General features: G+C 42.9%; 1 protein-coding gene across 1 annotated transcript; it reads right to left on the bottom strand.

Annotated features, from left to right (window-relative positions):
• Window positions 1-324: 324 nt before the first annotated feature.
• On the bottom strand, window positions 325-5,556 carry LOC113163153 (SLIT and NTRK-like protein 1). The gene is made up of 2 exons (XM_026361517.1): window positions 2,712-5,556; window positions 325-2,599 (listed from the first exon to the last, which is right to left on the bottom strand). The coding sequence occupies exon 1, from the start codon at window positions 4,957-4,959 to the stop codon at window positions 2,845-2,847; it is 2,115 nt and encodes a 704-aa protein (XP_026217302.1). The 5' UTR covers window positions 4,960-5,556; the 3' UTR covers window positions 325-2,599; window positions 2,712-2,844.
• Window positions 5,557-14,506: the final 8,950 nt, after the last annotated feature.

Raw genomic sequence — 14,506 nt, 5'->3', positions numbered from 1 at the left:
CACTGCAGCAGGAGACAAAAATGTGTCATTTTCTCTCTAGAGATTCTGATGGAATCCTGTTTTTTAATCTTAGAATAATCTCAGTGCTATACAATATATAAATCTACACCGTACAGTGCTGTGATAAGATGATTGTGAACATGTTTCCATATACAAGCCAGTCTGCCACAAACCAGTGTCTGTAAACCCCTTGAGGAGGAAAAATAATATGAACAGATGACTCAGATCTGTCACGCGTCCCATTAAATCATCTCAATGAAAAAAATGTGTTTTTTACTCAACCTCAACCACACTTTATTTAACAAAATAGAAGCAGGTCAAATATCGCAAAGCATATAAATGTAACTTTGAAACACAGCGTTTGAAAATTATGACAAATCATCAGTGGGCTGTGGCACAGTAATACTCCACAGAAGAGACACATAGTTACCCCGATCCCCCCCTCCCACGTGTGATTGGACAGAGGAGAAGGGGACAGGGAGCTGAAGGTGAAATGCGAAAAAACGCAGAGGGGTGGGTGGGTGATGATGATGGTGTTGAGTGTTTTGTCACAGATCTGCTGAGATGTTAGTCCCCAAGGTCAAGCTGCAGTGTTGGTACATATTAGGGAGAGGGGGGGAGGAAGGGAAAGCTGACAGGAGGGGAAGTTGGGGTTTATACACATACATGCAAATAGTCACGCAGCTGCTCATTCTCGTTCTCTCTGTGTCATTTATCCTCACACGTGGGCCTAGACGCACAAACACACACAGGCAGACAAAGACAGGGAAGGGACATGATTCAGCACCATGGACAGCGCTAGTCTGTTACTTCAGCCTACTGGAGGGGGAGATGGCAGGAAGGTGAGGCGGAGTCAGGAGGTGCAAGCCCATCTCACGTCAACTCTGTACACTCTCGTCATGGCATCTTAAGTAGGTTTTTGCCGAATTATGCTGAAAACAGCTAAATTAGGCATCTTTGAGTGGGTTTATTAAAGAAAATCAATGGGCAAAGTCAATAATAAGTCACCAGCACTGGAATTTTACATCATAATTAAAACATAAAAACTAAAACAATGCAAATTGCACATTCCTTCCATCTGTTTCAGACACTGCAGAGAAGAATTGAGAACTTTTGTAATACTGGAAGTATGCCCCGACCTTTTTAATGCTTTTATTTTCCAGATCCACGTTCAGGAAATTGCGGTAGGCTATAGGCTAAGCAGCAGAACCCGACAGTTGAGCTCTGCGAAACAGCTATTCAGTCATGGCAATGCTTTCATGAGCCCACATACACCATGCGACTCCCCTCCCCACCCAAAAGAAGAGTATCTCAAGTTCAAAATGCTGTATTGAAAAGGCATCTTGCATGATCTGATCACCTCCGCAGTGTGTGTGTGTGTGAGAGTGTGTGTGTGTGTGTCCTTTTTCTCCCCACTTCCTGTACCTCTACGGACTTGCTTCTTCGGAGTTCTTGCCAGAGCCTGGCCCCATTTTGTTCGAAAGCAAAGAATCAGCCTCCAAAAACAGCTCATTTCAAGCACATTTTGTAGTAAATACAGTGAGTTTCAGTTCTCTTATTTGGACAAGATTAGATGGCTTTACAAAAGCTCACAATATGATGAAAGTGAATCATAGCCATAAGCTTTTTTTTGTGGAGGAATACTCTTTTAAGACATTAAAAAAAGCATTCTATTCTATATCAGTCTACCTGCGCTGTTTACATACAGTAGATCCAATTATATAGCTTAATTGAAAACACTTCTTTGCTCAGTTGTTGAAAAAATATGATGGTATAAACCCCCCATTTAAATGACTTGTGTTTTTTTTTTTCTTCCTCTCACCCAAAGCTGGCTATATTCATTGACACACAAAACCACGGAACTGTTATTTTAGCTACATTAACTTTGCAGCATAAGCATCTGAGTGACGTTAATTGGTCATGCTCATCTGCATGTCTGAATATCTGAAAGTCAACAATTGGCACACCATAAAATAACACAGTTTACATTCATAAAGGAGATGATGACTGCGCAGACGCTGGATTTAATCTGCACCATCTAGTACGGTATAAATAACCCCAATATTTATCGACAATCAAATGATAACAAACATAAAAGAACATGCACTGACAGCTTCACTTCCATCACTCCTTTCAGATAGTCATCAGAATCCGTTATTGATTTTTTTTTTCTCTTTTCTCCAAACAAGTTTAAAACAACAAATACAAATCCTAACTGCAGGTTCACAAAAAATAGAGAAATGGCACTTTGTAATAGTCATATATAATTCTTAATATCTATATATAGTCGTCATATTGATATAACATGAAAGGGTCGAGTTTGCTTCTTTGTTGGTTATGGTGGTTATGGTTCCTCGCCGTCGTGTGTGTGTGTGTGTGTGTGTGTGTGTGTGTGTGTTGAAACCATGCGAAATATCATCATGCAGATTATGATACATCGGTCCGAGTATTTACATTTACATTCATGCGCTCGTGCACCATTCCCAGGGTCCCGGGTCTCGCTCGCTCACACACACGCCCTTTCCCCTGTGCAGCTCCGTGTTTCTCCCTCTTTTCTGTCTCATACAGATCCGTAGTCCGATTGCGGCAAATAGCAGAACTGCGAGGAGGGAGGGAGGGAGGAGGAGAGGGAGGGAGGGGGGTTTAGCCAGGGGGGCTCGGCATATACATATATTACAGAGTGGGGCCTGTGCAGCGGCAGACTGACTTACTTGGTTCAACTGGAGGAAACAAGACATAAAGAAGTCTGTGTTCGAACAGAACTGTTCGTCTTGTCGCGTTAGTCATTAGTCAGTCTGTCTGTGTGGCTGTTTGTAATCCAGTCTGCTGTGAGTCCCCCCCCTTTTACGCGTCGTTTGTCGTGGAGAGGTGCGTGCTGCAGTCGAAGCCCCTGTGCGCGCCCCCGTCTGCGTGATAAGGCCCGCTGTGCCAATAAGAGGAGTCACACACTGTCTGCAAGGAGTTGATCTCCGACGCGGAAGAGTTCCCGTCCCTCCGCTTTGACCTCTTTCGGTTCCGCAAAATGAACACAAGCATCCCTACGACAGTGAAAGCGGACGTGACGAACACTAAGAGCAGCCCGGGGACGAGCACTGAAATGGAGACCCTGTTGGGCTCCAAGTAAGAGTTCGAGCGCGTCCCCGAGTCCAGGGTGAAAGTGCTGTTTTTGGACAGGGAGGTGGGGGAGATTCTGTCATAGAGTTTGGGGCACATGAGGTCGTTCCGGACGTAGCGGAAATCTCGTTTCCAGAACTCTTCAGGGGACTCGCACTTGAGATCACTCACTATCACATCGGACCCGAGTTTCTCCGTCCACTGCTTGAAGGGCACGATGTTGCACGAGCAATCCCACGGGTTCCCGTGCAAATCGATCTGTATGATCGAGTTGAGCTGGTCTAACACGCCAGCCACGGGGAGATAGGGGAAGTAATTATTATGCAGACTAATTTTGGATAAAGAAATCCCAAGGAAAGCATCCACGGGTAAAGATTTGAGCAAGTTGTTGTTGAGGAACAGAACCCTCAGGTTTGGCATGGGGCTGAAAGCCCCTGCCACTATCAGCTGGATGTCGTTGTATTCCAAACTGAGATATTCCAGATTCACGAGGCCCACAAACATCTCTGCCACCAGCGTATCCAGATAGTTCTTATCCAAATACAGCCACCTCAGCTCGCTCTGGTTTTGGAAAGTGCCGTTGTCAATCACCTTGATGTTGTTCCCTCCCAGGTAAAGCAGGTTGAGGCTGGAGTAGCCGAGCAGCTGATTCTTTTTCACTGCGTGAATGTTGTTATCTCTCATGTTCAGCTCGTAAGCGGTCAGGGGCTTAGGTTTGAGGCTGGATAAGCTCTCGATCTTTTTCCCCTCACAGTTGACCCCCAGCCCTTGTCTGGAGCCGACCAGCTTGCAGTTGCACGGCTGGGGGCACGTTATGTTGTGCAGCTGCTCCCTGTCCCCGTTCACACCTGTCACCACTGGAGTGGGCTTCGTTTTCAGCTGCCAGTTCTCACGAGACTTGGATCGGCTCTTGGGTCCGTGGCCGCCAGGTGTCGGGGGTCCGCTGGCGTCTCCACTGGGCTTGTAAGGCGTGGGACGGGGCCCGCGGGCCACAGGTTCTGAGGTCTCTTCCTGGGTGGGAGGGGCGACCAGGCTGGCATCCACGCCGCCGCTCTGTGAAGGACACAGATCCTCTTCTGACGTCTCGTTCAAGTCGCTCCCTTGCAGCCTGGTGGGAGCCTCACATATCACCCTCCCAATGAGCGCGTTGCGCGGTATGTTCTCCAGCCATTCCTTAAGAGAAACCAGGTCGCAGTTACAGTCCCACGGGTTGTCCTCCAACAAAACCTCCGCAATGCCCGGTATCTGTTCAAGGATCCCCTCATAAGGCAACGTTTTGATTCGGTTTCCCCGCAGGTCGAGATGCGTAATGGGCACATGTTGAAACACGTTTATAGGTAGCGCACTGATGAGGTTGTCGTTAAGTATTAACACTTCAAGTTTATTTAGGTCCCTGAAAACAACGGGGTCAATATCCCTCAATAGATTGAAATCAGCTTGGAGATATTCCAAGTCGTCTAACCCCAGAAACGTACTCTTCCTGAATGATCTTATCTTATTGTTATTGATGTGCAGCCTCTTCACCAGCTGCAGTCCGAGGAAGGCGCCGGGAACAATGTCGTGCAAACCATTGTTTTCCAAATGCAAGCTCACAGCATTGTAAAAGTTGGCGAACTCGTTGGGAAATAGCCTCGATAAAGAATTCCCGTGCAACAGCAAGTGGTAGAACTGCGAGCTCGGGCCAGTCAAATGCTGCAGAGTGGTGAAGCTCCTTTTTTCGCAGTCTATGTGCAGATCTCCCTCGACCTCGTTGCAAGAGCATATCTGCTCCTTACAAACGTCCCTTGTAACATTTCCACCAGCAACACAAAGAGCCGCATTCAGCAGAACAATCCAAAGCAGCATTTTTCAACGTGAACAATTCATTCCCGGTTTCAAGACATACGAGCTGTGAATTTAGTCCACATCAATCAGAAGAAAGAAGAAGGAGATGCAGACATTTAGGGAGAAGAAGGCAGTCTTTTATAACAGATCCATGCTGCATCTAACCTGCTCTAGTGTCCAGACTTGCAGTTGGAATATGACCACATAAACGTCTCTTTCACATCGACTGAATCCTCGCAGCCTCCGCGCGTTGATGATAAAAATCAAAACCAGCGAGCGACAGCGGAGTCCCACACATCTTTTGACTCTTTCACTTCGTTCAGGACTGACCTTGGCAGGAAAACAGAGACCAAATCCGTGCCTTTCTTCCTCTCCCCTCAGTCGTGCTGCGTGTCGCGGCGTCGGGAGCTGTTCCCTCTCCCCCCGGTGCTGAATTCACACCCTGCGCTGGGGCTCGAGTGGCGATCCCACCGCTGCAAAACGCCCGCATCCCCCCATCGCGTCCGTCGGCGTCTCGCCTCGTTCGTTTGCGCCGTTTCCTCCCCTCTTTTTCTGTGGCGATCACAAAGAGAGGAACGCGGAGACTGTGTTCATCCTAGCGCGGTGCTCTAAGAAAGATCTGACACCCTCTACTGAGCTGTAATGGCAAAAATCCGTCGACTGACTGGGGGAATGCTGAGAGGAGAGGGCAAAAAAAAAAAAAAAATCAATCCACATATAGAGGCGAGATTTTTTTTTTTTTTTTTTAATCACACTTTAGTTTTCCGTGTGTAGGTAATTTCCCTCCAGCTGCGCAAAAACAGATTTTACCCGCCGTATGGGGCTGTCAGGTCTTGTTTGGACTCGTAAAGCTCGCAGCTCCATGGTAAAAGTGTCCAAGTCGGCATCGTCGAAAACACTGGTGAGCTTTTACATTAGGCTCGTGATACCTCAGTTCAGTGCCTTAAATTAGCCCCAGTCTTAAAGGATGAACTGCGTTACTTTGGCGCATCTCTGTCCGCCAGTGCTTCTTCCAGCCTGCGCTGTTCCAGCTCTGACTTTCTCCCTTTGCTTTGAAAACACTGTTGAATGCGGTAAAAACAATTATCCGCTACAGGCATGCCTCAGTCCAGCAAAAAACAGTTGACTATACAACAAACGATGCGTCAGTGTGGCACCCTATATGCGCATGTGTGCGTGACGTTTTTTTCTTTATTTTATTTAATTATTTTTTCTCTCTCTCTCTCTTCTAAGATAAAATTCCTTTGCAAAAATAGATTTTACAACTGGAAGAGAAAAAAGAGAAAGTGGAAGTGGTTGGAACACAGTCCCGTCGCCGATCGATTCGTGTTAAACTCCGCGGTTTGTGAGTGTTACATCAGATGAAGGAGGGGTTGCACAGGAGAGTTGAGGTAGTTATCCCCACCACCACCACCACCACCACCCCCACGCCCACCCCTACCCCTACCCCACCCTCCTCCTCTTCCTCCATCTGCAGTGCTCAGTTGGAATTGAGTGGGACAGAAAATGGGATGCCAAGTTAACTACCCTCTCTTTCTGACATCACATTTGCACAAACTCTGCACACACACACGCACACACACACACAACAAGTGCAACAAGAGAGCAATCAAAGGGAGTCAGGAGATTCCAGTAAAGCATCAGCTGTACTTGCAATAAGCAAAACATCATTAGGACCACCTACATATAGCTGTAAAGCATCCCCATTATAGTCCATTGACTGGTTATGATTCCTCCCTACCCGCCTGTCTGCCTGCCTGTCTGCCTGCCTGTCTGCCTGTCTGTCTGCTGTTTTGCTGTTGCCTGTCAACTAGTGTCCCTGTCTGTTGTTTGAGGTCTTTCATCTTTTCTGTTTTGTCTGTTGTTGTCTGTCTAAACTTGTGCTTTTCATCTGCATCTGTTTATTTTATTTATTTATTTATCCACTTTGTCCACACCGATCTGTCACCGCGTGTTCTGACACATGTTCTGGATCAGACCAGCATCAGCATCACGGATAACTGTCGGCACACAGGACACTTCTATTCGCCTTGGTGACATGTGACCTGTACAGATTAAAGGTCTAAAAGCACAAGAATGATCAATGGTGCAGTTGAGTGTAATGTGGAGACACTTTACACGAACATGTTCCTTAAATAAGCATTTCTGCTATTTTTACTTGACTGCATTAGTGGTGCGTTGCTGCAGTTTCATAGTTCTAATACAGTTTGAATTTATAAGCAACACATACATTCTGCTGCATTATAGGACAAGTTCTCCAGTGATACAGACTAATGTAGCAGCTGCAACATTAAAGAGATGCTACACATTCGTGCATCAGTAATTAAAATCCAGTTATCAACTATATTGTATGTTATTCTGAAAAATGAGCATAATGAGCACTTTTACTTTTGATCCTTTAAGTGCATGTTCCTTCTACTTTAACTGACACTCTGGGATCTTTGATTGAAGAAAAAGCTCTAATTAGTTTTTCTACCAATGGCAACAATATAACTTTGTGCTTCTGTTTTTGTCTTTTACGTTCATGTCTTCTCTGTTGTCCACCCTTGAATCTCCTTCAGGGTTAGATTTTCTTTTTTCTCCTGCATCCGTGACGCACTTGTGTTCAATGGATGTTTTGTTTGGCGTCTGTCAAATTGGTGCGACATCCTGCTGTGGGCGAGATCAAAGCGTGCCACGTTGTGTGTTCGAGCTAAGCTAAGTAACCAATAGTCAATCCGGGTCCCCGGTGTGCAGAAAGCAAACAGAGGCTCAGGGCGAACGGTCATGCGGCTGAGCCAAGGGCACATCACTCATTCCCACTAATTAATTGAATGTTGGATATGTGTGTGGGTGCATGTGGGCGGCTGGGGGTGTTAATGTAGAAGATGGAGTTGGAGAAGATTCCTGCTGATTTGGTTTAGTGTCCGTATCCGTAGTCGCTGGTTACACATGATGAGCACCGCCTGCGTGCACGTATCGTATGTACAGTGTGCACGCTCTTATCTGTAGCAGGTGGGGGGTGTAATATGACAAACGGGGCTTAGTCACGCTTGAGCATCTTGTTTCAGCTAAAAGAAAAAGAACAGATAAACAATTCTGACTCAATTTTAGCTCAACTTACTCCTCATAGGCCAAACATTTAGACTCTGATATAATCCCCCAAACAGGATAAATCATATTTGTATCAGAAAAAAAGGCCCTTATCTTGGAGTCAGAACTAATTGGATTATGAATATGAATGTATCCCAAGGAATAATTGCATGGGGCTCAGCATCATGATGTGATGCAGATACTGTCGAGTTGCATTAGTGTGATGCAGCACCAGTGGAGCTCATACAACCCTTGCATCCATAGTTGCCGGGCACACAGTTGGAGCTCGAGCTACACATGCAGACGAGGTGAACGCATCTTTATTTATTTGGTGTCTGTTTTAATATGAACAACTTTTATACTCACACACTGCTGCATTTAAAGCCTGTGTATGTTTGCAAAGTCCATCCACAGTTGGACCTTGATACAGATACAGAAATCATAACAGTTTAAAACAGCACAAACCCCAAACATCCACTTACTCAAGTGCTGTACTTAACTTTTCAAGCACTGACACTTTAATTCCATGATACTTTATAGCATACATGAACTTGTATTTACAGGTTTTTAGGAAGAACCTGTTTTAATCCAGTATCATAACACATTGAAATATTAGAAAGATACATTAATATTTTTTTTACAACACACAACCCTTGATATTTTTTTCCTGTGACCGTAGAAACCAGTAGACCAGATATCTTAACACTTTAGTTAAAATTAGCTCCAACACCAGTAGCTACAATGCTAAAATGCTGCCTACACTTTGTTGCATAACTATTAATCTAACAGTCTCATATATAGTATCAGCCACAGGAGACAATATGCTGCACAGCGCTGGTACTTTATATCCATTTAACTGGTAGCACTTGAGGACACTTCAGCACTGTCTGATCCTTTGTTACACTTTTTAGCATTAACTGTATCATCATAACATATTTAATCAGTTTAGAAGCTGCTTAGAACAAAGATATTATACGATTACTTCACATTAAAAGGCAAAGGATTGTATTTGTGCAGTGAATGTGTTTGTTAAATGCTATTAGATGAGAGTATTGAGCTGAATTGCAACTTGGGACCTACTGTACTCGTTTTATTGTTGAACCTATGCCGTGTTATTGTTTCTTTTTTCCCCACTATAGTGTTGTTTTCCTGACGTTTTTGTCAATTTCCGACTCCGGACGATTAATATTGTTATCGACAAGCAGGAGTGACTGTTATGCTCCATCTTTGAGATAATTATGCAGCTTCACGGAATCCAACGATTCACGTAGTGTCATAGTGATTGCCTTTTTATAATCATTGTTTGCATGGTGCAGCCCCCATAGCGAAAAAATAACACTAAAGCCAATCAATAGCATTCAATCAGGCTGTGATGCTACACTACAAGATTGCTTGCAATTTCCTTCTCCCATTCTGCCACTCAGGCCCGGTGGATATTTCTACTTGACCATTATTGTTTATTATTACAGCAGCAGTGATATGTGACATGATTTGACACATTTTACGTCAACTGTCAAATGTGAGTCTCAACAAGCTACAGCTTTATATTAAACTATAGAATAGTAGAATAATAATGATAGAAACCCTTTGCATTGGTACTTAATCCTTCCCTAAGAAGACATATTTAAAGAAGCTTGGGATTTTATCTGGGTAAGCCACCATGTTTTTTTTTTTTTTTTTGTTGGAAAATCTGCTTGACCTTCCCTCAGGCTTTCATTTGAAGACTTATTTTTCTCCTTTCTCAAATGATTAAAACATACAGTGTTTGGCGAGTGTATGAACAGGACAGAAACGGCTAACCTCGATGCTAAATCAAAACCTCCCAAGCAGTTTGTAGAAAATCTTCTCATCAAACAGCAAATCTTTGCCCTTGGCATCTGAATCCCCCCACCGAGACTTTTATTTTTTATTTTTTTACTTTGGCGAGGGGGGCGGGCAGGGAACACATGCCACATCAGCTCTGCTCCGCTTTCCTCCAGATGTGCACGCTCATCTTAGAGAGAAGTACTTTCTCCCAGGGCTTCAGAGGCAGGAGGCTTTGAGAGACTGAAATACTCCACGGGTCATTACAGAAAGGTCAGGAGCCGTGTTAAGCTTGTTTTCACATCAGCATGTTCAGCTCAGTGTGTGCAGACAGCATTCAAAATACAGTAAGGCATGGCTGTTTGGGATTTGTGGTGATTCATGTGCTGGGAGTAAATAATGTTTCATCAGTAAGTAGATTAGTTGAACTGGAAGAGAGCAGGGCTTCTCATTTTTCATATTTTATAACAGACAGAAACAAAATGCCAAATCATTAGATATGCTAACTGAGATTTAGGTTAACGAGTAAATAATAAAGTATAATATCACTGAGTGATAATCTCTAATCATGTTTATAAATACCGTTCTACCAGACACAGAGGAGGTGAAAGGGTGTTTAACATGAGGCTGAAAAGGAAGTCTACATAAAAATGTAAATATATAATTAGAAGTAGTCTTTTGACATTTGACATTTCTAGTCTTTTGATCCCTTTGTAACACCCTTTTTTAATTATGCAGCAAAGGTCTGGCAGATGTGTCATGTACAGAAAAAGATGGGTCAAATACAGACTGGAAGTCAATAGAGCCATTGGCAGAAGCAGCAGCATCATTCCTGATCTATCGATTGGCGGTGCTGTATGGGGAATCAGCAGAATGTTTGACTGTAAATCTCTACACATCTATCCACAAACTCAGTTCGACCCTCCCCAGCATTTCCTCTTTGCCCTTGTATCTTCACCATCAACTCAACTCAGAGCTGACCTGCTGAAAGTCAGCCGAGACGCCGCTGATGCGAGAGGAAAACATGTATATTTGCTGAATGAATCAGCAGAGGACTTTTTTACTTTGTTGCGTGCAGCACATAAAACAGGAGTTTTCTTCGTGCGCTTCATGTGAACATCCAGTTCTCACAATATGACAAAAAGTCTGACACTAGTGTTAGTCACTTGCCTGAAAGAAGAAGAATTTAATTATAGCTTTGAAACCTTATACTGATGCCTCATGACATTTCAGTGTGTATCACTGCCCTGTCCTGTAGCCACAGAACAACACAAAGGCAAAGGGTTAAATGAGTTTGTTTTCATATATCATATAAAACACAAAGCAAATATATAATATGGAGTTAATATAAGGATTCATGTGGGGCCAAAACTGATTTTAGACAAATCTATTGACATAAAAGTTGTGATGGAGTCCATGTTTTGGGTTGTTCCTCATTTTTATGTCTCATTTTGCACAGAAAACACCAATATTCTTACAGTTGATGTTTCACTTGTACAGGTTTGGTGCTCTCTGCAGGTCTGTGACAGCCAATGGTTGTTTATGAGGTGACAGGTGGGATTTGTTGCATTGTACTTTCCTACAGATCTTGCTCATTATTTCACATCAAGTCCAGGAGTGTGAATCCTCAAGTTAGTCCTGGCCACACGGGAGGTTTGTCAGCAGATTTCGTTTCGTCAGAGTGCCCACGCTGAATCGGGTCCGCGACGACATTAAAACCCACCAGGTGCTTTTGATGCTGTGTGAGATGGGTGTATGAGATCATGCTGTGACAGCAGCGAGAGGAATTTGTGCATTTATGTCAAAATGGAAAAAAGAGCATGGAAGAAGCAAAAGGTGCATAGTGGCAATGCTGCAACAACTTTATGTTCAGATGGAGCCAAACGTGTTTTGACCTCATGTTTCTCTCACTGTGTAAAATACTGATCACAACAAAAGCCTAAAGACGACACAGCAAAGGAACTGATGTTGTCCGTTTAAAGTGCCAGTCGACAGCATCCTGTCTGTTTTTCCTTTCCTTTTTATTTTCTTGTAAACATCTGACTACATAAATATTTACATATACCTGGCCTACATTTTGTTTAGGAGATCTGCTTTCCTTCTATGCATCTGGGAAGCATGCAGAGCCAGCCTCTGTTTTACCCATGTCCAAACTCTCTCTCTCTCTCTTTCTAGCTCGCTCTCTGTTTCTCCATCACTCTCCCACCGTGTTGTCTTGTTGTACGTTCTTTACCAGTCCAGCTTTTGACACATTTGCCAATCAGATCAAAATAAGCCTGTGACGAGGTGAGACAGCTCTTTGAAGTGACAGAGGGCTGCTTCCTATGTTTTACGATGGCACAATTAATGCCACCCTGGCTTGTTACCATGGTAGCCAGTTCATCTCTGCTGAATCAGTGTCTTTTTTTTCCCCTCTCTCCACTTGGAACGGATATTCAACAAGAGTCAGTGAACAACCCTGATCTCATGGTAATTGGCAGGAAATCGTATGAAAAGAAGTGCTTCTTAGTCCCATAAGGCATTTATGATAAATGGTTGTTTGAGAGACGGGCGGATAAGACAAGTAGATGCATGTCTGGATTGGATGGCTGATGTTATGAAATGCCCACAATGTTAGTAGAGTTAATGTTGCAGCTAATACATATAAACACAATGAATGAATAGTGATTGCGACATTAAGACGCTTAGCTCTTCGTCTTGTCTTATAGGGACCAAACCAGTTACAAATACGTCACATCTTTATTAAGACTTAAATCATTGGAGCGTTTATGACATGTCAGTGATGACATGTCCCACAACATTTACACACTGTGACCTGAAAGTCAAATCTGAACCGTCTCATGAGCATGTTTTCGTCTGCACAGCTTCAGAGAGGTGTTCTGTGATCACTGACAAGATGCTGTCCAACGTAATATTTGTTTTCCAAGAGAGCGTTTGATGATCCTGACAGTCTCAATATAGCCGAGTCCAGGCGTTCTCTGAGGAGAGCGGTTACATCTCCAGTGTTGATGTATAAATTAAAGAATGCGTGATCTCGGGACTGTAGCTCTACAATATTTGGTATTGATTATAAATATAAGAGTCAGTTTTGGAGCATTTTGAGTAAAATAACTCCTTGGCTAAAAGTGGAAAATAACATAGTATTTATCCAGCAGCTCTCTCCTACTGAGAGCAAAGTGTGGGCGTAACCTTTAAGATGAACTCACAGGAGTAATTACATGTATGACCGGAGCAGAAATAGCCAATCAGAGACATTGATATGCACCATAGTTCATGCTTTTTTATAACTGTTACATGTACACACTGCACATCATCACTGATAACACCGTGAAATCTAAATATCAGTTTTTAAATTTAAATATCCACATTTATAGACGCACACAAGTGCATGGATATGTATGGAAAGTAAATTACACTCAGGAGCTCTTTTAAATGTAATGTAGCAAAACCAGTTATATTCCACATGCTCTTCTTTTTCACCAAAGCATAATGCCTACATTACCCACAATGCAACTCAACCACTAACACTTCAGTCTGAGATTTGAGTGATTTTCACCAGAGGTGGGTCAAAGAGTCTTTCATTTATGTAAGTCCAAAAAGTGAAATAGTAGCAGCTCATGGTAAAATAGTTTAATATGTGAAATTTAAGTATTAATTACATTTTAATTAATTAAAAATATGAGTAATAATTTATGTTTAAGCATAGTTATAATCCCTGGTTGAAGACTCTCGAGGCTTGATCATGAAAACTGTCATGTGTAAGTGGATCAACGCAGCCGCAGCATTTAAGGAAACAGACATCTTCCTTCAAAATCAAATGGATGGTACAAAAAGACATTTTAATGATCTAAATGTGATCTTAAGGAGATTTTTATTTGTAAACTGTAGAACTTGGTTCATTTTTACTGCCACTCCCCTGATTAAGACACTATTTTCTTATTCTGAGTGGACGTCAGTGTGATAGCTGCTACTGGGTTTGAATTAAAATATATACCAAATAACACTTTAGTTCACTTATGTGTCATATTTCCTATGTTCAGAGTCCTGTGTCATGACAGCTCTGTCCATCCGTCCTCCTTCTTCCTCCATAGATCAGAGCCCTGAATTTGAGAGCTTGACAGATCTGGGCCCCTGGTTAACAATGAGAACTCTTCAATCAGGTTTTTGAGTCTCAAATTTCATTCGTAATGTCTTGATTGTTTCTGTTTTTTTTTCTGTCTGTCACACTGATGGCAGCAATGTACAGGTCATTCTGTATTCATCCTCACTTATTATTTTTATAAGTGACAGTAACTTTCACTTCATGTGCCAAACAACAGATTTATCCAAATGATGTTAATGTTTCAGATGCTGTGGGCTTGTAACCACCTGACTGGATGATTACAGATTGAGTCGCTCGGTTAGCCTCCTGTAGGGAGGGCAAACGTTTATGTTGGGGCCTTGTTGACCCTAAATGGTAGCTTCATTATTTCTCCATTTCTATTTTTTAAAGGTTCTAATGATTACTTTAGCTTTAGTTTATATGTTGCTGATTATTTCTTCATCTACTGTCATAACTGTTAGCAACACACGTAGCAGCCCTAAATGAATCTGATGTTTGAACATTTAATTAAGTCTCATCAAACACCATCCTCATTCTGCAAAATCAATTGGCACTGAACAAGTTAGGCTGAGCATACACATCAAATAACAG

Source organism: Anabas testudineus, chromosome 2 (assembly GCF_900324465.2).
Source record: "Anabas testudineus chromosome 2, fAnaTes1.2, whole genome shotgun sequence".
Lineage (NCBI taxonomy): Eukaryota > Metazoa > Chordata > Actinopteri > Anabantiformes > Anabantidae > Anabas > Anabas testudineus.
The sequence above is the reverse complement of the archived record's forward strand: the minus strand, read 5'-3'. Positions and strand labels throughout refer to the sequence as shown.

Coding starts and splice junctions, on each gene's coding strand:
- LOC113163153 (XM_026361517.1), bottom strand. CDS start 4,959: ATGCTGCTTTGGATTGTTCTGCTGAATGCGGCTCTTTGTGTTGCTGGT.